This window comes from Salmo salar, chromosome ssa17 (genome assembly GCF_905237065.1).
Source record: "Salmo salar chromosome ssa17, Ssal_v3.1, whole genome shotgun sequence".
Classification (NCBI taxonomy): domain Eukaryota; kingdom Metazoa; phylum Chordata; class Actinopteri; order Salmoniformes; family Salmonidae; genus Salmo; species Salmo salar.
The window spans coordinates 65,268,288-65,293,667 of record NC_059458.1 but is presented as its reverse complement, the minus strand read 5'-3'; the positions used below and the strand labels follow the sequence as shown (position 1 = coordinate 65,293,667).

Here is a 25,380-nt window from a genome sequence, read left to right as displayed (position 1 = left end):
TACATGAAACTGAATGGTGGAGCAGAAACATGGAAACAACATTTGTCTTCTTGACCCAAAAGACCTTGACCTTAGCCTAGTAGATAAGTAGATTTGCTCATTAACCTCTTATTACAAATGAAATTCACATGGACATTTTAGGATATGGCACCATGATCTTAATGGTTTGTATCATATCAAACTTACAAGCATTTCGCTACACCCGCAATAACATCTGCTAAACACGTGTATGTAACCAATACAATTTGATTTGATTTGATCACGACAGGTCTGTTGTAGACATCCTGTTGAACACCAAAGATCAGTTCCTGGTGATCCAGGATATACCATTTTGATGACATCACTCCATAGGTCGATAAACACTGGTGTTCCTCATTGGTAGAATCATCTGAGAATTTGATTGCATAAGTGTTTTGGAACAGTTGCATAATAAACAGCTCCCTCCAATGTGAAATCCTGACTAAAATATTGAGACTCAAGGTTATAGCACAATCTGACAGTGCTGAAAGATGCTGTGGACCAGCTCTGCACCTAGGTGTTTATCTGTGTTAATGATAAAAGCCATCTGTACTCACTGTACCATGCAAACCATCCACAGTTTAGAGTTTATGTGTAATGCATTAATCTACTTATATTTGACTGCTGATTCATTCATACATTTTTATGTAGACATTTTGTGCAGGATAATCCACTCTTTGAGAGAGTCCGTAATTGCATGTCACCTCAGATCTACAACAATAATAATTTGGTGGGTGCTTATAATTATTTGTCCTATTTTTTGTGCATATGCCAACTCCCCCTGAGACACCCTCGGAGTGGTATCACGGGTTACGCTATCCCTGTCCCAACCATATCATTTCGGTTGAAAACTCAAACACTGGCTTTAGAACTAGTGAAATTAAAATAGGCTACTTAATGCCGCCATATTGTTTTATAATAGCATTATACACACAATGTGCTATATGCTACATAATTTGTTATTTGATGTCAGTCAAATGTAGACTACTTTTCAATAAAAGGTTGTGTGCTTAATCAGAAAATGCCTCCATGGTTCAAATATATTTAATGGGCTTAGGCTACAGTAATATGCTACACTCATGGTTAACTTATAAAGATGCGTCTTTTGTAAGTCTCTAGCTGTAGGAACACGTCCATCTATTGATCTGCAGCCTATGAACGGTCAGGAGACTGTGGCAGGGTGCCACTTGGACGACGTGCATGAAAACCACGCCTGTCCCAAACTCTTCGCCCACTGCTAAATCCATCGACCTTATTCTCCAAGCTTTCTGGAAGGACGAAGTCAGGGTGGACGATACCAGAATGCCAAACTAAATGATCCATAATAAACCGTTATACATCCTGAGTAGTTGTAGGCTAGGTTCTGTATTTATTTATAGTCATTAAAATATTAGCTACACGTGTGCTCGAGACATGTAGGCTGGCTAACATATCCCAGGCTTTGAATTGAACTTGCTGGTGATGATGCTCGTGGATCATGACTGTTCTGGGACTGATGTTCGGTTGGTTCGTCAGCTCAACAAGGGTATGAGGATTCAACCAGGGATATGCAGCGGGGGAACCGAGCAGCAACGGGGATGTAAAACTGGAGACGTCAATGAACATATTGTTTGTCTGCAATCTCAGGATGAAACGGGACGGGTGTGTCCTGGAAGCCCAGCACTGGCGACAGACACGCGGCTATCCTCCTGTTCCACAGCAGGTAATGTCCAAAGAAAGTATTGTATATTTTTTTTCTGTAAGGTTTTCAAAGTAGTCGACAAGAGATTAATGAAAACAAACGAATAACCCCTTTACACAGGAGCGCTTATATCTGATTCTGTAGATAAGTGTTGGTGCATGGGTGGTGATACAATGTAGCAAAATGTACAGTGCGCTACAATTTACACTAACATTCCACACTAACTTTAAATTAACAATTTAAGAGCAGCCATACGCAAGCACACAGAGGCTGAATATAAATCATGTATAGTCCTGATGAAGCCTAGATGTGATTGTTTTTCTATAGGCCAACTCTGAGAGTTAATAAAACATTTACATTTTCATTTCCCTTGATGACCCAGATTTAATTGGTTATTTCTCAGCTCATCAGCCATAGGTTTCAGGGTTAATTTTTTATTTGACTGGGTGACCCTCATAATCGTAGCCAGCAAAACTGCTCCCTATTCACATTCATCCATTATGGAGAGTCATTGACATGCATGCACACCAGTATTCCAATATCACACCAAGTGTGGAAATACAAGATGTGAGTCATTTTAAACCTTTTGCATCATGTTATCTGAAGTAGGCCTAAGTCGTCATTTGTAAATGTTGGCACCCTTTCCCCGCAATATAACTAATAACGTTTCCAAAATGTTAATGCCTTTTTGGCTAATGAATGACCATTGCATCTTTTGAGCAGTCTGACTCGACATAGGTCTTGTAGTGGACGTGGAGACAGTATTGCAATTTAGGACCTATTTAGTGTGCCTTTACTTTAAATACACATTGGATAGTTAGGCAAAAATGTTTCAGTCCATTTTCAGAGTGGCGACAACTAACATCCCCCTGAATTAAATAAATCATGTATCTCTGAGTACAGTATTGATTATATTGCAGCACTTGCCCCATCCCAGACACAAAAGTCCATCCAAAAACAGACGTTATTTATTCAGTAAGTTTCAGCAGCCTCTGGCAAGATTTAGCTCCTCCATAAAAGCTAATCGAACCAGTGGGGGCGTTTTTGTCTTCTGTTCTAAAACACAAAAATGTCCTCCAAGAAACTCCAAAGCAGTAAATCGACTACTGTGTGTGACCTTGCATGGGATAAATCCAGGTTATCTGGGGTGAATAAACATGTTCTTGAAGGTTGAGTGTGATGTGAGAGTGGCTCTGATCAAGGGCAACCAATGATGATGTTGTCTTTCCAGACCGTGAACCAAGCAGTGGCAGTTACAACGTCTCCACTGGAACGGGAACCTTTTACAGCTGCGTCAGTCAGATCACCATCGGTAATTGTACTTTACAGAATGTCTTACTCTATATCCAAAAGACACGGCAAGGGAAGGCCATATTTGGTTTGGCGGGGAAAAGTCACGCTGAAACTTTCAGAAATGTTTAGAAAATAGACCCTGTGTGAAAAAGCTGACCACACCAAGAAATCAGATTTTAAAAAAATATGTCTGTCCTTTATCAGGTAGAAGTAGACAAGATCCAATATCATGCATCTTTCACACCTGCACATTATCAATTCCTCAGGTGCTGTATGTGGAGTTCTTGACAATGAAATTGATATCGAGTAGCCTAGATAAAAAGCTAATGTTTAATGGATGCATGGATGAGTTTTTGACCAGGCACAAGTCATTCACAGATTGATCATTCTAAATGTAGCCCACATGCTTTACCTTGAGCCACCTCTAGTCTTCAGAAAATGACAAATCAATAGCCTTTCTCAATAAGCTGCCTTCAGAGGAGTCAATATACCGCCTGGATGAGCGTGATTTAAAATCTTTCCCCATTGTTTGGCCAGGATAGGGTACTCTGCATCACTATGGGTCCCCTAAAGTGCTAATGGCTGATCAGTCTCCCCTAATTCAACCCTATTGGTTTGTTTGTAGTCTTTACACTAGTAAGTGCTGTTGAATATTGGAAATGAATAAGCGTATTATAACCATGGACAATTCCTGGATTACAAGCAAAGGGTGTTCTAAAGTGATGAGCTACATCTAATCAAATTTATTGAATTGATTTATTGATGCAGAATATTCGCCTGGTCAAACATACTGACTGCTGCACTCACTATTGTTTGAATTCACTTATTGACCAGGCCAGCTGATCACAGCCCATGATGAACCCAGATACAATTCTATTTTACTGTAAACAAATTGACAAGACTTTCAGCCCGCTTATAGGGAAGGACGTTCAACAAGCACTTGCACAAATGACTGACGATTGGCTGAGAGAAATTGATAATAAAAAGATTGTGGGAGCTGTTTTGTTAGACTTCAGTGCTGCATTTGACATTATTGATCATAGTCTGCTGCTGGAAAAACGTATGTGTTATGGCTTTACACCCCCAGTATATTGTGGATAAAGAGTTACCTGTCTAACAGAACACAGAGGCTTCCTCTCCAACATCATCCCCAGGGCAGCTGTCTAGGCCCCTTCTTTTTCAATCTTTGCTAATGATATGCCACTGGCTTTGAGTAAAGCCAGTGTGTATGTATGCGGATGACTCAGCACTATACACGTCAGCTTCTACAGCGAGTGAAATCACTGCAACACTGCAATTAGTTTCAGAATGGGTGACAAGGAATAAGTTAGTCCTAAATATTTCAAAAACTTAAAGCATTGTATTTGGGACAAATCATTCACTAAACCATAAACCTTAACTAAATCTTGTAATAAATAATGTGGAAATTGATCAAGTTGAGGTGACTAAACTGCTTGGAGTAACCCTGGATTGTAAACTGTCATGGTTAAAACATATTGATACAACAGTAGCTAAGATGGGGAGAAGTCTGTCCATAATAAAGCACTACTCTGCCTTCTTAACAACACTATCAACAAGGCAGGTCCTACAGGCCCTAGTTTTGTCGCACTTGTACTACTGTTCAGTCGTGTGGTCAGTTGCCACAAAGAGGAACCTCCGAAAATTACAATTGGCTCAGAACAGGGCCCTTAAATGTACACAGAGAGCTAACATTAATAATATCCATGACATGCTGAATGCACCGAGGTGTCTGTTTAAACTACTAGCACACAGCTCAGACACCCATGCATACCCCAAAAGACATGCCACCAGAGGTCTCTTCACAGTCCCCAAGTCAAGAACAGACTATGGGAGGTGCACAGTACTATGTAGAGCCATGGCTACATGGAACTCTATTCAGACCCCTTGACTTTTTCCACATTTTGTTAAGTTACAGCCTTATTCTGAAATGGATTAAACAGTTTCCCCCCCTATCAATTTACACAAATTATACTATAATGACAAAGGAAAAACAGTTTTTTTGGGGGGGGACATTTATAAAATAAAAAACTGATATCACATTTACATAAGTATTCAGATCCTTTACTCAGTACTTTGTTGAAGCACCTTTGTCAGCGATAACAGCCTTGAGTCTTCTTGCGTATGACGTTACAAGCTTGGCCCACCTGTATTTGGGGAGTTTCTCCCATTCTTCTCTGCAGATCCTCTCATGCTCTGTCAGGTTGGATGGGGAGCGTCGCTGCACAGCTATTTTCAGGTTTCTCCAGAGATCGGGTTCAAATTCTGGCTGTGGTTGTGCCACTCAGGGACATTCAGAGACGTGTCCCGAAGCCACTCCTGCGTTGTCTTGGCTGTGTGCTTAGGGTCATTGTCCTGTTGGAAGGTGAACCTTCACCCCAGAGGTCCTGAGCTCTCTGGAGCAGGTTTCCATCAAGGATCTCTCTGTACTTTGCTCCGTTCATCTTTCCCTCGATCCTGACTAGTCTCCTAGTCCATGCCGCTGAAACACGTCCCCACAACATGATGCTGCTACCACCATGCTTCACCATAGGGAAGGTGCCAGGTTTCCTCCAGACGTGTTGCTTGGCAGTCAGGGCAAAGAGTTCAATCTTGGTTTCATCAGACCAGAGAATCTTGTGTCTCATGTGGTCTGAGAGTCCTTTAGGTGTCTTTTGGCAAACTCCAAGCAAGCTGTCCCGTGCCTTTTACTGAGGAGTGGCTTCCGTCTGGCAACTCTACCATAAAGGCCTGATTGGTGGAGTGCTGCAGAGATGGTTGTCCTTCTGGAAGGTTCTCCCATCTCCACAGAGGAACTCTGAAGCTCTGTCAGAGTGACCATTGGGTTCTTGGTCACCTCCCTGAATAAGGCCCTTCTCCCCCGATTGCTCAGTTTGGCTGGGCTGCCAACTCTAGGAAGAGTCTTGGTGGTAACAAACTTCTTCCATTTAAGAATTATGGAAGCCACTGTGTTCTGTTTTGCGAACATAGACTGGAATATGATTCCAGGATTCTTCCGATGGCATTGAGGAGTACACCACATCAGTCACTGGCATTATCCATAAGTGCATCGAGGACGTCGTCCCCACAGTGACTGTACATACATACCCCAACCAGAAGCCATGGATTACAGGCAACATTCACACTGAGCTAAAGGGTAGAGCTGCCGCTTTCAAGGAGCTGGACTCTAACCCGGAAGCTCATAATAAATCCCGCTATGCCCTTCGAAAAACCATCAAATAGGCAAAGCATCAATACAGGACTAAGATCGAATTGTACTACACCGTCTCGGACGCTCGTCGGATGTAGCAGGGCCTCAAACTATTACAGACTACAAAGGGAAGCACAGCCGAGAGCTGCCCAGTGACACAAGCCTACCAGACAAGCTAAATAACTTCTATGCTCGCTTCGAGGCAAGTAACACTGAAACATGCATGAGAGCATCAGCTGTTCCGGATGACTGTGTGATCACACTCTCCGCAGCCGATGTGAGTAAGACCTTTAAACAGGTCAACATTCACAAGGCCGCAGGGCCAGACGGATTACCAGGACGTATACTCCGAGCATGCGCTGACCAACTGGCAAGTGTCTTCACTGACATTTTCATCCTCTCCCTGTCTGAGTCTGTAATACCAACATGTTTCAAGCAGAACACCATAGTCCCTGTGCCCAAAAACACTAAGGTAACCTGCCTAAATGACTACCAACCCGTAGCAATCACGTCTGTAGCCATGAAATGCTTTGAAAGGCTGGTCTTTGCTCACATCAACACCATTATCCCAGAAACCCTAGACCTGGGACTAAACACCTCCCTCTGCAACTGGATCCTGGACTTCCTGACGGGCCGCCCCCACGTGGTAAGGGTAGGTAACAACAAATCCGCCACGCTGATCTTCAACACATGGGCCCCTCAGGGGTGCATGCTCAGTCCCCTCCTGTACTCCCTGTTCACTTATGACTGCACAGCCAGGAAAGAATCCAACACCATCATTAAGTTTGCTGATGACACGACAGTGGTAGGCCTGATCACCGACAACGATGAGACAGCCTATAGGGAGGAGGTCAGAGACCTGGCCATGTGGTGCAAGGACAACAACCTCTCCCTCAATGTGATCAAGACAAAGGAGATGATTGTGGACTACAGGAAAAGGAGGACCGAGCACGTCCCCATTCTCATCAACGGGGCTGTAGTGGAGCAGGTTGAGAGCTTCAAGTTCCTTGGCGTCCACATCACCAACAAACTAACATGGTCAAAGCACACCAAGACAGTCGTGAAGAGGGCATGACAAAACCTATTCCCCCTCAGGAGACTGAAAATATTTGGCATGGGTCCTCAGATCCTCAAAAGGTTATATAGCTGCACCATCGAGAGCATCCTGACAGGTTGCATCACTGCCTGGTATGGCAACTGCTCGGCCTCCGATCGCAATGCACTACAGAGGGTAGTGCGTACGGCCCAGTACATCACCGAGACCAAGCTTCCTGCCATCCAGGACCTCTATACAGGTGGTGTCAGAGGAAGGCCCTACAAATTGTCAAAGACTCCAGTCACCCTAGTCATAGACTGTCTTCTCTGCTACCTCACGGCAAGTGGTACCGGAGCGCCAAGTCTAGGTCCAAGAGGCTCCTAAATAGCTTCTACCCCCAAGCCATAAGACTCCTGAACAGCTAATCAAATAGCTTCCCAGACTATTTACACCCCCCCCCCGGAGCGATGCTGCTACTCTCTGTTATTATCTATGCAAAGTCATTTTAATAACTCTACGTACATGCATATTACCTCAATTAACTCGACACCGGTGCCCCCGCACATTGACTCTGTACGGGTGCCCCCTGTATACAGCCCCGCTATTGTTATTTACTGCTGCTCTTTAATCATTTGTTATTCTTATCTCTTACTTTTTTGGGGATTTTCTTAAAACTGCATGGTTGGTTAAGGGCTTGTAAATAAGCATTTCATTGTAAGGTCTACACCTGTTGTATTCGGTGCATGTGACAAATACAATTGGATTTATTTGATTTGATTTTCTTGGGGACCTTCAATGTTTTGTTACCCTTCCCCAGATCTGTGCCTCAACAGAATCCTGTCTGGGAGCTCTACGGACAATTCCTTCAACCTCATAACTTGCTTTTTGCTCTGACACGCACTGTCAACTGTGGGACCTTATATAGACAGGTGTGTGCCTTTCCAAATGATGTCCAATCAATTCAATTGACCACAGGTGTCCACCAATTAAGTTGTAGAAACATCTCAAGGATGATCAATGGAAACATGATGCACCTGAGCTCAATTTTGAGTCATAGCAAAGGGTCTGAGTATTTCGTTTTTTGGGGGGGATATATATATATATATTTTTTTTAAAGTTGTTAGTACTTTTTACCCCTTTTTCTCCCCAATTGGTAGTTACAGTCTTGTCCCATCGTTACTACTCCAGTACGGACTCAGGAGAGGCGAAGGTCAAGAGCCATGCGTACTCCGAAACATGACCCCGCCAAGCCGCACTGCTTCTTGACACACTGCTCACTTAACCCAGAAGCCAGCCGCACCAATGTGTCGGAGGAAACACCGTACAGCTGGTGACCAAAGTCAGCGCGCAAGCACCTGGCCGCCACAAGGAGTTGCTAGAGTGCGATGGGACAAGGACATCCCAGCCGGCCAAACGCTCCCCTAACCCGGACGACGCTGAACCAATTGTGCACCGCCTCATGGGACTCCCGGTCGCAGCCGGCTGCGACACAGCCCGGAATCGAACCTGGATCCAGCGCTGCGATGCAGTGTCTTAGACCACTGCGCCACGCGAGAGCCCCCTGTTTTTTTTATTTTTAATACATTTGCTAAAATGTCAACCAGTTTTCACTTTGTCATTATGGGCTACAATATTTAGATTGATGAGGAAAACATGTAATTTAATCAATTTTAGAATGTAGAAAAAGGGAAGGGGTCGGAATACTTTCCGAATGCACTGTAACTGATGATTTAAAAAACAGATAATAATACACCTTATGGAACAGTTGGGACTGTGAAGAGACACACACAGGCACAGCCACACGCCTACACATGATAATACACCCACTCTACACACAAGTACACATGGATTTTGTATTGTAGATTTGTGGTAGTAGAGTAGAGTAGAGCCTGAGCTAACATACTTAATGTGTTGTGAAAAGTGTTATGAAATGTAATGCCATGTAATATGTTGTCTTAATGCAACTTATTTTTTTACTTTTAGATGTGTATATTGTTGTGAATTGTTAGATACTACTGCACTGTTGGAGCTAGGAACACTTGCATTTCGCTACACCCGCAATAACATCTGCTAAATATGTGTATGAGACCAATAAAATTTGATTTATTTTATTGTTGCTGGACTCCAGAAAGAGTAGCTGCTGCCTAGTGGGGATCCTTAATAAATACAAAATAATACAAATCTAGCCCAATTCTAGGCACCAGCATTGTAGTGTATCTTGGTCCCTGTAAGAGGCAGGAAGTGCTGGCAGTGGTGATCTGGGCCTCACGTTCCTCAGAGAGCTAGGCAGGGCATTTATTTTTATGATGACTGCGACAGTGATGTTGCTTAGAACACACTGTATCATTCAAACAGCTCATTGCATGGATGGTTTTAGAGGGCACCCTGAAGCACACGCAGGTGTGGATTACCTTGTATACTATAGCATTTCAAGTAGCATACAGTTGCAATGGAGGTTGAGATTTCCCAGGGACCCACTACATTTGCAATGATAAGAATAAAGATTTATGTTAATGAATAAATAGTAGTAATATAGTTGCCACCCGAAGATGCGATACATTTTTTTCCTACATTCTTAATTCCATTTTAGTGCTTGCTTCAGTGTAATGTATAGCCTAATAAAAAATGCAATGCATTATGCATTACTGTCTACTGATGCTTTACACAGCATTAATAAGAAGGCTACTAGCTCTTCAGTATGGGCCATTCTACTGTCAATGTTTGTCTATGGGGATTGTCAGCAATGGTTGTGGCTGAAATAGCCAAATCCACTCATTTGAAGTGTATCTTATAATGCACTGGGGTTGTGTTTCCAGAAAAGCTGGAAAGGCCTTCCTCTCATTGCTCTTTGGTATGATGCCCGTTGAGCGTGGACAGAGACATTTGCGTTCATACAATGTCTTTAGGATTGTTGGATTTGTTGGCAACCTTTATGTGGTATGCTTCAAATGGAAAGTCAAATGCATAAAGTAAACTCTGTTAAATCAATTCAAGTTAAATGTACACTTATTTTTCCTTATTTTTCTTATTTAATTCTACAGATTTTCCATAATTTACAGACTTCCACAAAGGTGCTTGCAGGTGGAAATGTTTCACAACATATCTTTTGATATAGATTTAGTTGTCAACCGTCAAAACATACTTTTTGTCATAAGTAGCCTCTTCATACTTAGTTATGATACTTCCCAAGATGTATGTGTAAGTAGACCACTGACAAACGAGAAACGAAGATGGACTCATCAAACAAGGGAAAGGACAGTCATGGAGTTGGCAACATCAACCACTAGAGTGCACCCCCCCCCATTTTTATTTTGAACTGGGAGAGCGAAATATGTCAGCATTTTGCTGAATTGGTTCAACTAGGGAAGCGGAACCCTGAATTTCTGACATATGGGAAATGTAATCGTAAGTGGAAACTCAATCCTCCAGAGAGCAACAACATTAGTTTCATTATGAAACAGGAAATTATTTCAATAATATCACTAGTTTCCCTTTTCAAGGAATGGGATTTTTCTGCAATGTCTGCCTTTCTGGGATCTGTTCAATATCAAGGATTTTCAAAGAACCCTGACATTGCTGTAAGAGAAATAGACTAAGTATGCAAGTTGCAAGGACAAGTGTTCACATTCACATGCTTTCCAGGGTTATGTGTTATAGGAAGGGAGTCTGTGTTTTGAGAAACTCTTTCAGTCTGAGATATTAATATTCCCTACAGGCTTTGATCTCGGGGGCCAAGTGGCCATTGGTATCTCTCATTGGAACAGTCCATTCCCTCCCAGAGGTCACCCCCTGTGTGATAGTCCTGATGGGGTTCGGTCCGAGGCCTCCGCTGCCGCAGCCCCGCAACTCCCTGATTACCAAGAGCCAGTGTCCTGTCCTGCCTCCCTGTCAATCAACCCTATATCATCCCTCTGCAGCGCCAGCCAGGAGACCATCAGCGACAGCAGCACAAGTAAGGTTTCATCTTTCAACTTTGAACCCTGACTTCATTCTAATCTCAGCTCTGTGGTTTGGTCACAAAAAAATACGGTCTAGAAATGGTTTATCCTGCCCAAGCTCAGAACCTTTGGCGGTGACCGTAATCGGGGTAGATGGCAGTAGTGCGAGCCATCAGGAGATGTATACTGAACAAAAATATAAACGCAACAATTTCAACGATTTTACTGAGTTATTCATTTGAAATAAATTCATTAGGCCCTAATCTATGGATTTCACATGACTGGGCAGGGGCGCAGCCATGGTTGGGCCTGGGAGGGCATAGGCCCACTCTCTTGGGAGCCAGGCCCACCCACTGGAGAGCGAGGCCCAGCCAGTCAGAATGAGTTTTTGACCCACAAAAGGGCTATATTACAGACAGAAATACTCCTCAGTTTCATCAGCTGTCCAGGTGGCTGGTCTGACGATCCCGCAGGTGAAGAAGCCGGATGTGGAGTTCCTGGGCTGGTGTGGTTGTGAGGCCAGTTGGACGTACTGCCATATTCTCAGCAACGTTGGAGGTGGCTTATGGTAGAGAACTGAACAGCACTGGTGCACATTCCTGCTGTCAGCATGCAAATTGCATGCTCCCTCAAACCATCTGTGGCATTCTGTTGTGTGACAAAACTACACATTTTAGAGTGACCTTTTATTGTCCCAGCACAAGGTGTACCTGTGTAATGATCATGCTGTTTAATCAGCTTCTTGATATGCCAAACCTGTCACGTGGATGAATTATCTTGGCAAAGGAGAAATGCTCACTAATAGGGATGTGAAAGAATTTGTGCACAACATTTGAGAGAAATAATATTTTTGTGTGTATGGAAAATTCCCGGGGATCTTTTATTTCAGCTCATGAAACATCAGATCAACACTTTACATGTTGTGTTTATATTTTTGTTCAGGATAGATGTGCTGATTCAAGTGATAATGAGAGTAGTGTCTGTGCTTTTTGGAGTTAGGCCAGTACAGTGTTTATCAGTGCCAATGGTGATGAGTTATATCGAGTCATTCTGTTGGTTCTGAGATTCACAGAAGAGAGTATCCTGGGATCACATTATAGTATGAACACACCTGGATCATTCCATGTCATTTCAGCAAGCCATGACACCCACTATCTCAGATTGTTCTGAAATGATTTCTGTCGTTAGAAACAGATAAAATGTCCTGCAACATTATTTTGTTGAAATATACTTTGTTGAAATATAATTTGATCTCTGAGAAATTAAGCTAATTGATTGCACCCATATAATACTGAATAAATAAATAGCTGTGGGGTGTTGGTGGTCCGTGAGTGGCTTTTGACAATTTCTCTGGATTCCTCATGTCTAACTCAATGTTAGAAAAAGGTTTGGTCCAAATTGGATGTTTGGCACTATATTTATTGAATATTATATGAATCCTATACATTTAAAATGGCCAATTTGGGTGCAATCAATTAGCTTAATATCTCAACAAAATAATGTTGCAGGAATGCTAATCTTATGTTTCTAACAACATTAATGTTTTCAGAACAATCTGAGATGGTAGGTGTAAATCCTCTTTTTTGTGCTTTTTGAGGTGGAACAACCCACCTCTGACCTTTTTAAATAATATGTGGATGCTTTCCACCTTATTGGTTGACTGTGAATCTAATATTTGAAATACCATACTGGACATCACAAAACCTAACCAAGCACACACACACACATACACACACACAGTGTATTTCTGGTTAGCACCAGTAGTGGAAAAAGTACCCAATTGTGATACTTAAGTAAAAGTATAGATACCTTAATAGGAAGTTACTCAAGTAAAAGTTAGTCACCCAGTAAAATACTACTTGAGTAAAAGTCAAAGTATTTGGTTCTAAATATACTTAAGTATCACAAGTAAATGTAATTGCTAAAATATGCTTAAGTATCAAAAGTAAAAGTATAAATCTCTTCAAATTCCTTATATTAAGCAAACCAGACAGCACCATTTTATTGTTTTAAAAATGTACGGATAGCCAAGGGCACACTAACACTCAGACATTATTTACAAATTATGCATTTTGTGTTTATTGAGTCTGCCAGATCAGAGGCAGTAAGGATGACCACGTGTTCTCTTGATAAATGCGTGAATTTGACCATTTTCCTGTCCTGCTAAGCATTCAAAATGTAACAAGTACATTTGGGGATCAGGGAAAATGTATGGAGTAAAAAGTACATTATTTTCTTTAGGAATGTAGTGAAGTAAAAGTAAAAGTTGATGAAAAAATAAATAGTAAATTGCAGATACCCCCAAAAAAGTCTTAAGTAGAACTTTAAAGTATTTTTAATTAAGTACTTTACACCACTGGTTAGCAAACTGTGTTCCAGTTGGATTCTGCCTGAAAACACATTGTTAAAATAGTGTTACTAACATGGTAAAGCATACAACAGACTTTTGAAAACACACTTTTGGAAAGCAGCCAGCTATTATATATATATATGAAGGGTTTGTTTAATTTGCAGTAGCGTGACACTCACTCACAGTGTTTCATGCAAGTAGGGTAACTAATGGTAGAATTTTTCATAGGGATTCCTCCTTTAAAATATACACACTGTACACAACAATGATGTATTTGTGTGTGCACCAATGTGTTTGTGTGCATGTGTGTGAGGTGCTGGCTTTAAAAAACACATTGACAGCCAGAGCAGCAGCAACTGTCATTCCTTTGGTCAACAACCACACTAATAGAGCCAGCCCTGCTCTGATTGGCTACCCTCAAAGCTCCTCTCCCACGGATTGGCTGACGGGGATAACTGATTAAGAATACTGATTGTCTTGCAGCTCTCTTGCTCTCCCCCTCGCTCTGCATAAACATTCTGCTTGTATTTTTCCCTGAGAGAGGATCTAAGCTGGTCTGCATCTGTTTCTTCCTGAGCTGTGCCTCGTGCCGGCTGGACAGAGGTTTATATAATCTGAGGGATGTTTTGGGGATGAGCAGAGTGTGTGTGTTTGTGTCTGTGTGTGTGGGAGCTCAGAAGCTAGAGCAGAGCACTGCGGTGCTCGGGAGTAGAGGTAAACATGGGGAATGCAGCTGATTGCCTCTGCAGAAGGTCCTTTTCCTTTTCCCCCTGCGGGCTTTAGTACGGGAGCCAAGTTTAGCTAGTTGTAGCTACTGTAGCGTTTGCGGAGCCTCCACTGGGTCGGCCCCCGGGCTGTGTCGTCCTCTCCTCCTGTTGCCCTCTGAGGGGTTGAAGTTCTCTCCCTCTCCACCTCGCATGGTGAGTGCTGCAGGCAACTTGTTTTAGACCCACAGCAGTGTTTTTTCCCCCCCTCTGTAGTGGTTTTGCTGCAGTAATCTCTCTCTCTCTCTCTGTCGCTCTCGCTCGTCCCCCCCCCCCCCCTCTGTTTCGATCTCTCTCTTTCTCTGTCCTTCACTCATATGCTATGACCCACATGTACTCTTCTTTTACTGTCTATCATCTCTGTTCTCTTTTCACACTGTTGTGTTCCTGAACTGTACAGGCATTTGACCTTCACACGCGCATACACACACACACTCTCTCCCTCGTTCTCCCATCTCTCCTTAGCTCCTGTTCACCCCTTCTCTCTCTCTTTCTCCCTCTCTCTCTCCCGTATTGCCCTCCCTCCCACACAGTTTCACTCCGGGGGTTGTAAATGAGCTGTGTGTCCTAAGTGTAACACTCCTCCATTATGCATGGTTCAGGGAAGGAGAAGTGGGTCAGGGCTCAGTGGAGACGTCGTATGTCCGAGCTCTGTTGCCCATCTGGCAGGCGTGAAACAGCCATTGTGTTGCCCCGGGGCCTGACGGAGCTGGAGGTGTGTTGTCCCCTGACTGTGCTGGTGTAGTGGTCCAGAACCCTTCTGTCTTCCTGATACCTGGTCCCCATGGCAACCCCTCCCCCCTTTTTATTTTCTGCTCACTTACCCAACCAGCTAGCCTACTGTGAGCTGTCATGCTAAGGCAAGGTTATGTCATATGAACTGAGGAGGCGCTAGCGATCTCATTGGGAAATAATTTTTTTCCAAAAAATATTTCTCTACTGACAATCATCTGTGGTTATGATTCAGGGTTACAAATCAACTAGCAATACTGTTATACTGTAGCATTTTTCATTCAATTCAAAAGTAATTTTCGCAGCATAACTAGCAGTTCATGCACTTTGTTGCAAAACATCTTAATATTCGACAAAAGTTTTATTGTACCCAATAATTATTTCCGCTAACTAGCTATTTGAAAGCCAACTGAAACTAGAGGGCTTCTAACTTTGACTATTTATTTGAACCCTACTTCTGATTTTAAATATTCTCATGTAGCCTAGATTGTTGGTTAATCGGTGTGTCTGACTGGGTATCATGCAACATTTGCTGTTGTCTGTCCTGTTCAACAGTTTTAGATTGTTTGTAGATTCCATGATAAATATATTGTGTAGGTTGTCTAGTTTTTGACGAGTTCACCATTTCCAGACATTCAGATCCAAAAATGGGCATCCATCCCAAAATATCTCGGTGCTCTGTCTGTTTTCCTCTGCTGCCAAGGCTGAGGTGACCTCACCAGTAGCTTATGTTACAAACGATTGGAGATTCCATATGAAACCAGGACAAAGAAATACCATGATTTTGGGGGGATTTTCACAATTTTATTCATATCATTTGGGGGAAGCATTGTTGACATATTTGACATTTGTATCTAAAAGTGTAATTGAGAAATAATTAATAAAAGTTTGCATATTTATGACATTTTGTCCTGGTTTCGTATGGAATCACTCGATTTCGTATGGAATCAAATGCAGGTATGACAGAGAGTCTTATAATGATACAGATCTAATGCTGGTAGTTTCAGCCATAGAATTACATACAGAATCAATGTGAAATAAATATTCTGAATCAATACTAACCAATCTCTTTTTCATCATGTAAGAGGTGACATTTATGGGAACGAGGGAAAAATTATTTGACTCTTGACAGAATTATTCTTTTGTAGGAAACACTATTGTTGTGAATTGTTAGATATTACTGCACAGTTGGAGCTAGGAACACCAGCATTTCGCTACACCCACAATAACATCTGCTAAATATGTGTATGTGACCAATAAAATTTGCTGTGAATTGTGAGCCAGGCTAAATCATGTTAGCTAAACAGTGGCGATTTTAGCATGTAAATCTCGGTGGGGCAAACAAAACAAAACACTAAACAATACATTAATTGCACTGTAACGGTACAAACGGTGCCCACAAACTGTTAGGGCCTATATAAAGCTGTCCCAACAGCAGAGTCCCAACAGAGTCCCAACACCTTACCACTGCTACACCTGGCTTTTAGTGGAGCCTTGTCTGGCAGCGAAGAAAGTTAACTCAGCCTCATTTACTGCCATTTAAAAAAACATAGCTGATATGGATGACTTGTTTAAACAAATGTGGTTTCTACTGACAATTGAGATGTACAAACTATGGCATAAGAGGACGACAAGCGGATAAGAGGCAATCCGTAATTTCTATTAAGACATTAATGAGCGAGCGACGACGGACGTAGTCAATATAACTATTTGTTCAGCACTTTTGAAATGTACAGCGACAAAATTCAGAACATGGGACATTCTTACAGTGTACTCCTTGTACAACAAGTCAGAACCGTAGGATAAATAAAGGGGGCACATAAACAGACAATGAAAACTCTTACAACATTCAATTATTACATTTCTCTAAAATAGGTTATAGGCTACCTGTGCACCACCAAGTTAGAACAGTAGGCAAAATTAAGATGTGAAAATAGACCAAATTATTAGGGTGAGGCACATTGAACGGCGTTTGGGTCTTTGCGTGTCAAAAAATATACATGTCATATAACACTATTTGACGCGCTAAATAAGCTTTTAATTTGACACGTCAAATAACACAATTCTATTATAGAATGTTGTGTGTGCTGAATTTGCATGTGCAAGCCAAGCGCCACCACTACTATCAGTAGCACTGTCAAAACTGTACAAAAAGAGTTTGCAAATAACCACACACCTGCCACAAACGATGCAGTTTATAAGGTGCTTGTTTAAAAAAATACAAGTAATATGATTATTGTGGCAGATGTTAGTGTCTATAGCACATTTTATGTTTAGGTTTTCAATATATCACAAACTGTTTCTGCATATTGCCGCGTTGGTGAAAATTAACCAAATGATTAGGGTGAGGCACATGGGCTACTAACAGCTTTCTACACAACATACACTTAGTATTACGTTCTTAGCTACAGTATACATATCTCCATGGCATATTACATAATTTATTGCAGCAGCATACAAAACATTTTTGGACTCACCTTGTGAAGGTGGCACGACGGTCCTTTGTGGGCAAATTTTGTCATCAAACTTTGTCATCAAAGTCTGGCATTCGCTGGATTTATGGTGGGAACTCTGGGAAAAAACACAGCCACTCCATTGAATATCAGGCTAGGGGTTGCTTTGCAATGTTGCAGTCAGCCACTGATTTCTTACAAACCACTCATTGTTGAATTTACGATTTCCAACTTGTTGTGTAATATTTATGTCCAATGGCTGATGAGCACTGATACGTTTTATCTATAATTTCTCTTCATTATTTCTCTTCATATGACAAGGATTATAAATTATTTGCCAGTAGATTGTTGACATGATTCATGATGATGACTGCTAGCTAAGACTTTGAAAGTAAGATGTTGACATGATCAGTCCAATCAAAGCTACTCTACATATAACGTGATTTGACGTCATTTTATCTGTGGCCAATGATCTTGAGACTTGTAATATAACTCTATGGCAGGACCCTAAGGGCTGAAATTTTGGATGTCGACTCTTACTAAGGACTTAAACTTGGCGATGACATAGTGTCCCCATGAGTGATTGAACACTGAGCCAATCACGGCGAAATGCTCCTATTTTCTGCTGGCTCACCCCACCACCACAGAAAGCACTGAGCTAGGCTGAAACACCTGCATTTTGGAGCTGCCTCACTCAAGAAAACAAAAAAGAGACCATGCTTGTCGCCACTGTAGCTAAATCATGTTAGCTAAATGGTGCAGCTTTACTCACAGATTAGCAAATAATGTCACCTAAGAATCACTTTAGTCCCATGTTACATTTTCTGAGTGTAATTTCATTACATCCACTGAATGTAACTTAATACTTTGCTTTGCTGTCTGCTAACTCCATTGCATCTTGGTAATGTTCCCCATTCCTGGAGGAATAGAATCTATTTTCCCCTCCATGTGGGAGACTCGATCATTAACTTAATAACACCCATAATAACGTGCCAATAACTTTATAACTTGTCAAGTAAGACTGCTTCCTGTTCATGTGCAGAGGCCATGAGCCACTGTTGGTGCGATCTGGGATCATTGGAACTTCCCTGCCCTTACTCTAACCATTAACCGTTTAAAATTTCAACTTCAATGGGGTATCGTCAGAGTTGGGAAATCCCAAGGATCAAATTTAGACTTTTCCCATGAGCTGCTGATGTGATGCAGCACACCTGAATGTAATGTACTTCTTATTATCAATCAGAAGTTTCTGATACTACTATTCAGTGGAAAGGAGAATTATGTGTTTTGTGACTGTACCTTGGTTCTGTGTGGAAAACTACTTAAACCAACTAGCTTTGCCTGAACATCCTCCTGAGATAGCAAGCATAGCAACATGCTAGCACCAACTTGGCCTCCACTCTTATGGCATGGATTACCACATGACAATTGGCATTTTGTGTGTGTACCTTGGGTCAGGATTTTGGCTGATATGCTCATTGACTCTGCTCGTGTGTGTGTGTGTGTGTGTGTGTGTGTGTGTGTGTGTGTGTGTGGCTGGCTCACTTGGTAGAGCTTGGTGCTTGCAACGCCAGGGTTGTGGGTTGTGGGAAAGTATGAAAATGTATGCTCTAACTACTGTAAGTTTTTCTGGGTAAGAGCATCTACTAAATGACTAAAATGTGTGTGTGCTGCTGCCCAGTGGTTAAATACACTGTTGTTAATTATTGATTGGCTTTATGTTTCTCTATGGACACCTAGGCTTATATCTTATCATCCAACATAGATCAACCTAATGGTCTATTAGTAGGCCAATCATCTTGTCATGTTCAATATTTATAATTTTCCAGGGTCTAATCTACTGAGTAGTTAATATAAATCATGTAAAGTATATCTTAAATATAAAGTGGTTTTCTCAATGTTGTGACTTATGCTTAATCTTGAATTTAGAGGGTACTGTGGTAGTCGTGGTAACAACACGATATAGACCTCGTGTTTGGAAGTAGCAGGTCATTTGGATTTTGATGGGCACAGATGGAATTTTAAAGTGTGCAAATGATATGCTTTGATGTGTCAATTCAGACCGGCAGAGCTGCGTTAGACAACTCTTTCAAATGTGATGGAATCATTCGATTTCTATATTGCCCTAGCTTTTATCACTCACATCTCCATTGGGGCTGCAGTAACCTCTACTCACGCTATAAAATACCTAGCAGCTGATGGCTGAGTGAAACGTTTATTACAACTGAAGTCATTGAGGGAACCCGCCCATCGATTTCATCCAGGAAGGAGGAGTTCATGGTGGTTTTATTACCTGCTGTTATTTCAATACCTCAGCCACTGCGGGAAGGGCGCGAGCGTTGAGCGTTCTCCCTCGCACTCCTTCTCTGTATGTCTGGGGCTCAGCAGGAATATTCTGCTGAGTCGCGGAGCTGTCACAAAGGGAAATTCAGCGTTCAGACCAGCGACGACCTTCCCCAGAGCCTCGTCAGATGGAAGAGTGGGTCACAGACCTCTTCAGAGGGGTTGTTGTTAGCCTACTCACTAGGCCATGTTAGATAATGGCACCTCACAGCGGGCGCACAGAATCACTGAAGGGCACGCAATGTATTTGTCTGATCAATTGCATTAGTATCAACAACAAAAATTCGAAAACAATATAGCTCAGTGTTTGTATTATTTATTTTATAGAGGTTTTTTTGCTCATCTTTATTAGAGGTGTCAATCATTTCAGACCTGACTGTATAGAGATATATCTCTACATTTTCTTTGGGGCCTCTGTAAACCTTACTCATGATTTGCATGTCTGTATAATAGTGATGGGGGAGATGTATTATTTTGGGACAATATTATATCAATATTTGACACAAAGTATTTTTTTTTACAATTGCTTCTATAGGTAGTGTTAGCTAGCGCTATCGGCTGTGGGCCTACCTGCGCCAAAACTCTGGTATTTACCTCCTATATCTTGTTCTCCATCTTCTTTTTAAATAGTAAGCCAACATGGTTTCAGCACTTTTATTTCCCTGACTGATCAAAACTATTTTTCTCATGGCTGGCTCTCGTCTCTCTGCAGCAGACATATGGTGAGCAATATGTTTGAAACATCGAATCACAATAAAATCACAGTATCGAATCACAGTATCGAATCGCAATAAAATCAGTATCGAATTGCATATAGAATCACAATACATACAGAATCACAATGAATATAGAATCACAGTGCATATAGAATCACAATACATATAGAATCGTGAGATTCGCCATACATTATCATGTCGGCACCAAAGTATCGAGATGATAATATCGTGAACTCCCTGGCAATTCCCAGCCCTACTATATAAGGCTCTGGATTCACCTATCTCCCATTTCCTAACCAACAGAGGATGTCTCCTGAAGGTTTGATAATGTCTCAAACGTTACAACGTCAATGTTCCAGCTCCTTTACTGTTAGGTTATTTTATTTGTATTTTTATTTTATTGAACCTTTATTTTACTATGTGGGTTTTATTTTACTTTATTTACTGAGCTCTGATAATAATACCTTTCACTCTCTTTTCTGTCATCTCTGTTTTCCACTAAATGTGGGGCCTCAGTCTTTACTGATGGTTGATTATATGATGAATTCTCTCCCTCTCCTCTCTGTCTCTCACTGTCTTTCTCCGACTCCCTCTCTCTCACTGTCTCTTTTTCTCTCTCTCTCTCTGTCTTTCTCTCTCTCTCTCTGTATCTCTCTTCCAGGTGTGAGTTTTTCTCTACATGGGGCTGAGCTCCAGTGGCAGAGCCCCCACAGACGCAGAGTTCTGCGGCCCCCGGCACCTGGGGTTGAGGCTGCAGATTTCTTCTTCCCCCCCAACAGGTCGCCAGTCAGAATGGAGGTGTCCTTGGCTGGGGCTCCTGATTCCCCCAGCACACAGGACAACGTGCCACCCCACGGTAAGCCATTTGGCACCTCCTTAAAGGGGTACCTCAACCAAATAACATTACCATAATGTAACCTTGGTGCAGCATCTTTTTAAAGAGCAACTTTTATGAGACAAAAAAACTTGAACACTGGGTTTTCTGCTGATGTTCTGTCCAGTTTTGAAGGATGTGAAGTTGTTAATGGAGAGTTTGGAGGGGCTGAGCACTCCGTCCAAAGATGGCGACTCGACCCTGCTCGACCCCGGGACCAGTAGCATCCTGGACGACAACACCAGGACTGACCCGGCACCAGAGGTGAGAGGTCAATGACAGGTGTGTCCGTAAAGCACGTATGGTCATTGTGGGTTGAAGCTGGCTGCTGTCAGTGTTATTCTCATCCTCCTTGGGGGATCTGGAAAGACGTTTAGTCTTCTTAGGGTGAGCTCATTGGTTTCTTCCTACGGTAGTGTGATATATAACCCTTGGAAGGGCATATTTAGATATTATGCTTATGAGCAAAGCACTTTAGCTCAACCGCCTCTGTAAATGTTAGGCAGTGCTAATGGTAAAATATATTAAAGTCACTTTGGGTCAAAACAACCTTATAGTGGTTACTCCCTCCCTCTGTTTCTCTCCCCAGGTAGGGAGAAGTAGATCCAGTGGCTTGTGCTTCAGCGATGGCAAGTGCCACATCGACTACATCCTGGTTTACAGGAAGTCCGGTCCACAGTCAGAGAAGAGGGAAATATTTGAGCGCAACATCCGGGCCGAGGGCTTGCAGATGGAAAAGGAGGCGAGTACTACTGAGTATTACAGTATATTATAGCATTAAAGTAACATAGTATTACAGTAACACTATATTATAGTATGACAGTATTACAGTAGTCACTGAAGCTCTGCCTGTCACTCATAAACCAACGCAAATGTGCTGATGGCAAGTTTCATCCTCAATCCTGTTTAGAAGGAGCAGGGAAGCAATTGTGCTGTGTGTGCGGTGTGTGTGTGTGCTTTTGCATGTGTCTGAGTGGCTGATGCCTAGTGTGCTGACGCAGTAACATCAAGGTCATCATGTGGAGCATTCAAAGAGACTATGCCTCTTCTGCCTGTTAACTGTTCTGAGATCAGTCACAGGAAATTGATGTCACAGGAAATGATGAGAGAGAAAAGAAAATCAATATTTCAGCTGTCCCTTTCCAGTTATGAAGTCCATAAACCTCTCTACTCAAGCTAGATACATGTGTGGCTACATGATTTAGAATAGAAACATTTTCATTTAAAACATTAGATTTTATATTATTCAAATGTTTTTATGTGCTAAGAAACTGTTCTAAGAAATAGAATCAACAGGACGTAATACTTCTAATGCTGGGTCTTTTCCCCTCAAACAGCTGTCTGTGTGCAACAGTGATGTGATCTTCCTGAAGCTGCATGCTCCCTGGGAGGTGCTGTGTCGCTACGCAGAGCTTATGAACATTCGGATGCCGTTCAGGTGGGGAGACGAACACACAGCTTTCTGTAGTTCCAGACACACTCACACACATAAATCACATCGACAGACAGGTTCCCACCACACACACATTGCCTGCTCTCTCTCTCTCTCTCTCTCACACTGACTCTCTCTCGATCGATCTGTCTCTCTCTCTTTATGTCTCGCTCGCTCACTCTCTCTCTCACTGACTCTCTCCCTCGATCTCTGTCTCTCTCTGTCTCTCTCTCTCTCATACTATGAATCTACAGTTATTTGCAATGCACTTTTATTAGATAGAATGGTGAAAGGGCTCTAGAGGGGTCGGATTCTAACACATACGAGCACCGGTATATGTGTTCCAGAGGCATAAGTGACCTAGACTGCTAGACCGCCCCAGGCCACTGCAATGCATTAATGCACTGAGATTTTTAAGAGTTTAATAGTTGATAATGTTGTGGGGGTTTTCAGGAGGAAAATCTATTACATGCATCGACGGTACAAGTTCATGAGTAGGTGAGTGCTAATTGATTTATTGATTGAATTTTGGGGCACAACCCTAATGTTAATGGTCTCTGGCTGCATGTGATGTGTGATTTTTGGGGGGCTTTCTGTCACCATCCAGGATGGAGAAGAGAATCAACAGATTTCGAGGATGGCTGCCTCGCAAACCCATGAAGTTTGACAACAACACCCTTCCTGACCTGGAGGAGAACGAGAGCTTTACCGCCCCCTTCAGTCGCTCCAGAATACATCAGTGAGTGTGTGTGGGTGTGGGTGTGGGTGTGTGTGTGTGTGTGTGTGTGTCCACCACCAGTCTGGTATATGTTTTTTCCTTACTAACTTAAAGGTGAAGATGAATCAATGTCTTCCATCTTTAAACCACAGTTCTTAGTTTTAGGGTACCACATTTTTGCAATGTGAACAAATGAACTACATTTCCTTGTGGGTGTGGTCCAATTTTAGGGCCCTTTTTGGGGGGGCTCACAAGCGCCCGTCGAGGCAAAATGATATAGAATGCACTGAGATGACATCAGGCCAAAGTGCTGTGCTTTTCAAAAGCTCAATAAATCCAACGGACTGGAAAGATCTAGAAGAAATATGATCTAGGATCCTTTTCTGTATCTATATTATGTTACAGTTTCACCATTCACAACAAAGACACGTTCTTCAACAACGCTACCAGGAGTCGCATCGTCCATCATATCTTGCAAAGGGTCAAATATGAGGAGGGCAAAGACAAAATGGGTGAGATTGTCATCATCATCCAACACGGTTACAAATGTAGTCATTTACATTTACATTGTAGTCATTTAGCACACGCTGTTATCCAGAGAGACTTGTAGGAGCAATTAGGGTTAACTGCTTGCTCAAGGACACATTTTTCACCTAGTCGGCTCAGGGATTCGAATCAGCGACCTTTCAGTTAGTGGCCCAACACTACTAACCGGTAGGCTACCTGGCGCCTCTCCAAGTAGTACAAGTCCACTGCTAAATGTGTTCCACGTTTGAGATACAGCATGTCTCTGGTGTGTAGAGTTATTGACGGTGTCTTCATGTTCTTGTTTATGCTCCAGGGCTGAATCGTCTTTTGAGCAATAGTTCCTACGAGGCAGCTTTTCCCCTTCATGAGGTAATGCACATACACTTCACACATTGGCTTGGAAGAGAAATATCACTTGTAGGATCTTCATTTGAGCCAGTTCGCTACAGCAGGAAAATAATCCTGCGGCAACCAGGAATGTGAATTATTATGTGGTTTATAATTAATGGACATTTTTTGTAGGGATTGATACATTTTTCGTTAGGGCAAATCAAGTCTGATATTTCAAAGTGGAAATGACAAACTTTAGAATCATCTTTAAAACTGAAATTCACTACAAGTTTGCATTTCCTGTAAGCAACAAAAGAGTAATCAAATTAAGATCCTACATCTGTAGTTATGATGGTACATAACGGTGTGTGTGTGTGTGTTAACAGGGGAGCTACAGAAGTAAGAACTCCATCCGGACGCATGGGGCAGAGAACCACAGACACTTGCTGTATGAATGCTGGGCCTGGTGGGGTGTGTGGTACAAGTACCAGCCACTGGACCTCATAAGGTACAACACTGTGTTAACACTCCTGCTCTATAAGGACATCACAGATCTAATACAATGTATTATCTGCACCTTGCAGGTTGTCCTCGATCCTGCAAGCAATACAACTTCACCAGCCACATGTATTAAAGCCACATGAATGAATCAATGAAGGAGTGAATTTACTAGATCATTAAAAACGTATGAAGCCACAACATCATTGCCATGGTGGTACATAATGACCTGTTTGTTGTCGTTTGTCTCCTGGCGGTGTTGTCAGGCGGTACTTCGGGGAGAAAATTGGTCTCTATTTTGCCTGGCTGGGTTGGTACACTGGGATGCTGTTCCCTGCGGCGCTGGTTGGGCTCATGGTCTTCCTCTACGGCTGGTTCACCCTAGACCACTGCCAGGTCAGGTAATGTGAGCTCACCTAATACTCATTGGTCGTCTTTAATTATGTTTTACCTTAGTATTTTATACAT

General features: G+C 42.2%; 1 protein-coding gene across 2 annotated transcripts in view; it reads left to right on the top strand.

The window, feature by feature from the left end:
• Positions 1 to 1,234: 1,234 nt before the first annotated feature.
• LOC106576405 (anoctamin-4) overlaps positions 1,235 to 25,380 on the top strand; it is a 42,005-nt gene continuing 17,859 nt past the window's right edge. Inside the window, exons 1-13 of one of the 2 annotated variants that reach the window (XM_014153552.2) lie at positions 1,235 to 1,720; positions 2,931 to 3,011; positions 10,952 to 11,188; positions 21,194 to 21,388; positions 21,534 to 21,670; positions 21,996 to 22,148; positions 22,744 to 22,844; positions 23,292 to 23,336; positions 23,446 to 23,577; positions 23,962 to 24,068; positions 24,398 to 24,453; positions 24,801 to 24,922; positions 25,179 to 25,313. In XM_014153552.2, coding sequence (XP_014009027.1) covers positions 1,480 to 1,720; positions 2,931 to 3,011; positions 10,952 to 11,188; positions 21,194 to 21,388; positions 21,534 to 21,670; positions 21,996 to 22,148; positions 22,744 to 22,844; positions 23,292 to 23,336; positions 23,446 to 23,577; positions 23,962 to 24,068; positions 24,398 to 24,453; positions 24,801 to 24,922; positions 25,179 to 25,313 — 1,742 coding nt within the window. In that variant the 5' untranslated portion in view covers positions 1,235 to 1,479. Of the gene's footprint in view, positions 1,721 to 2,930; positions 3,012 to 10,951; positions 11,189 to 14,021; positions 14,445 to 21,193; positions 21,389 to 21,533; positions 21,671 to 21,995; positions 22,149 to 22,743; positions 22,845 to 23,291; positions 23,337 to 23,445; positions 23,578 to 23,961; positions 24,069 to 24,397; positions 24,454 to 24,800; positions 24,923 to 25,178; positions 25,314 to 25,380 lie in introns of those variants that run through there. The other variant, XM_014153556.2, reaches the window with a different exon arrangement.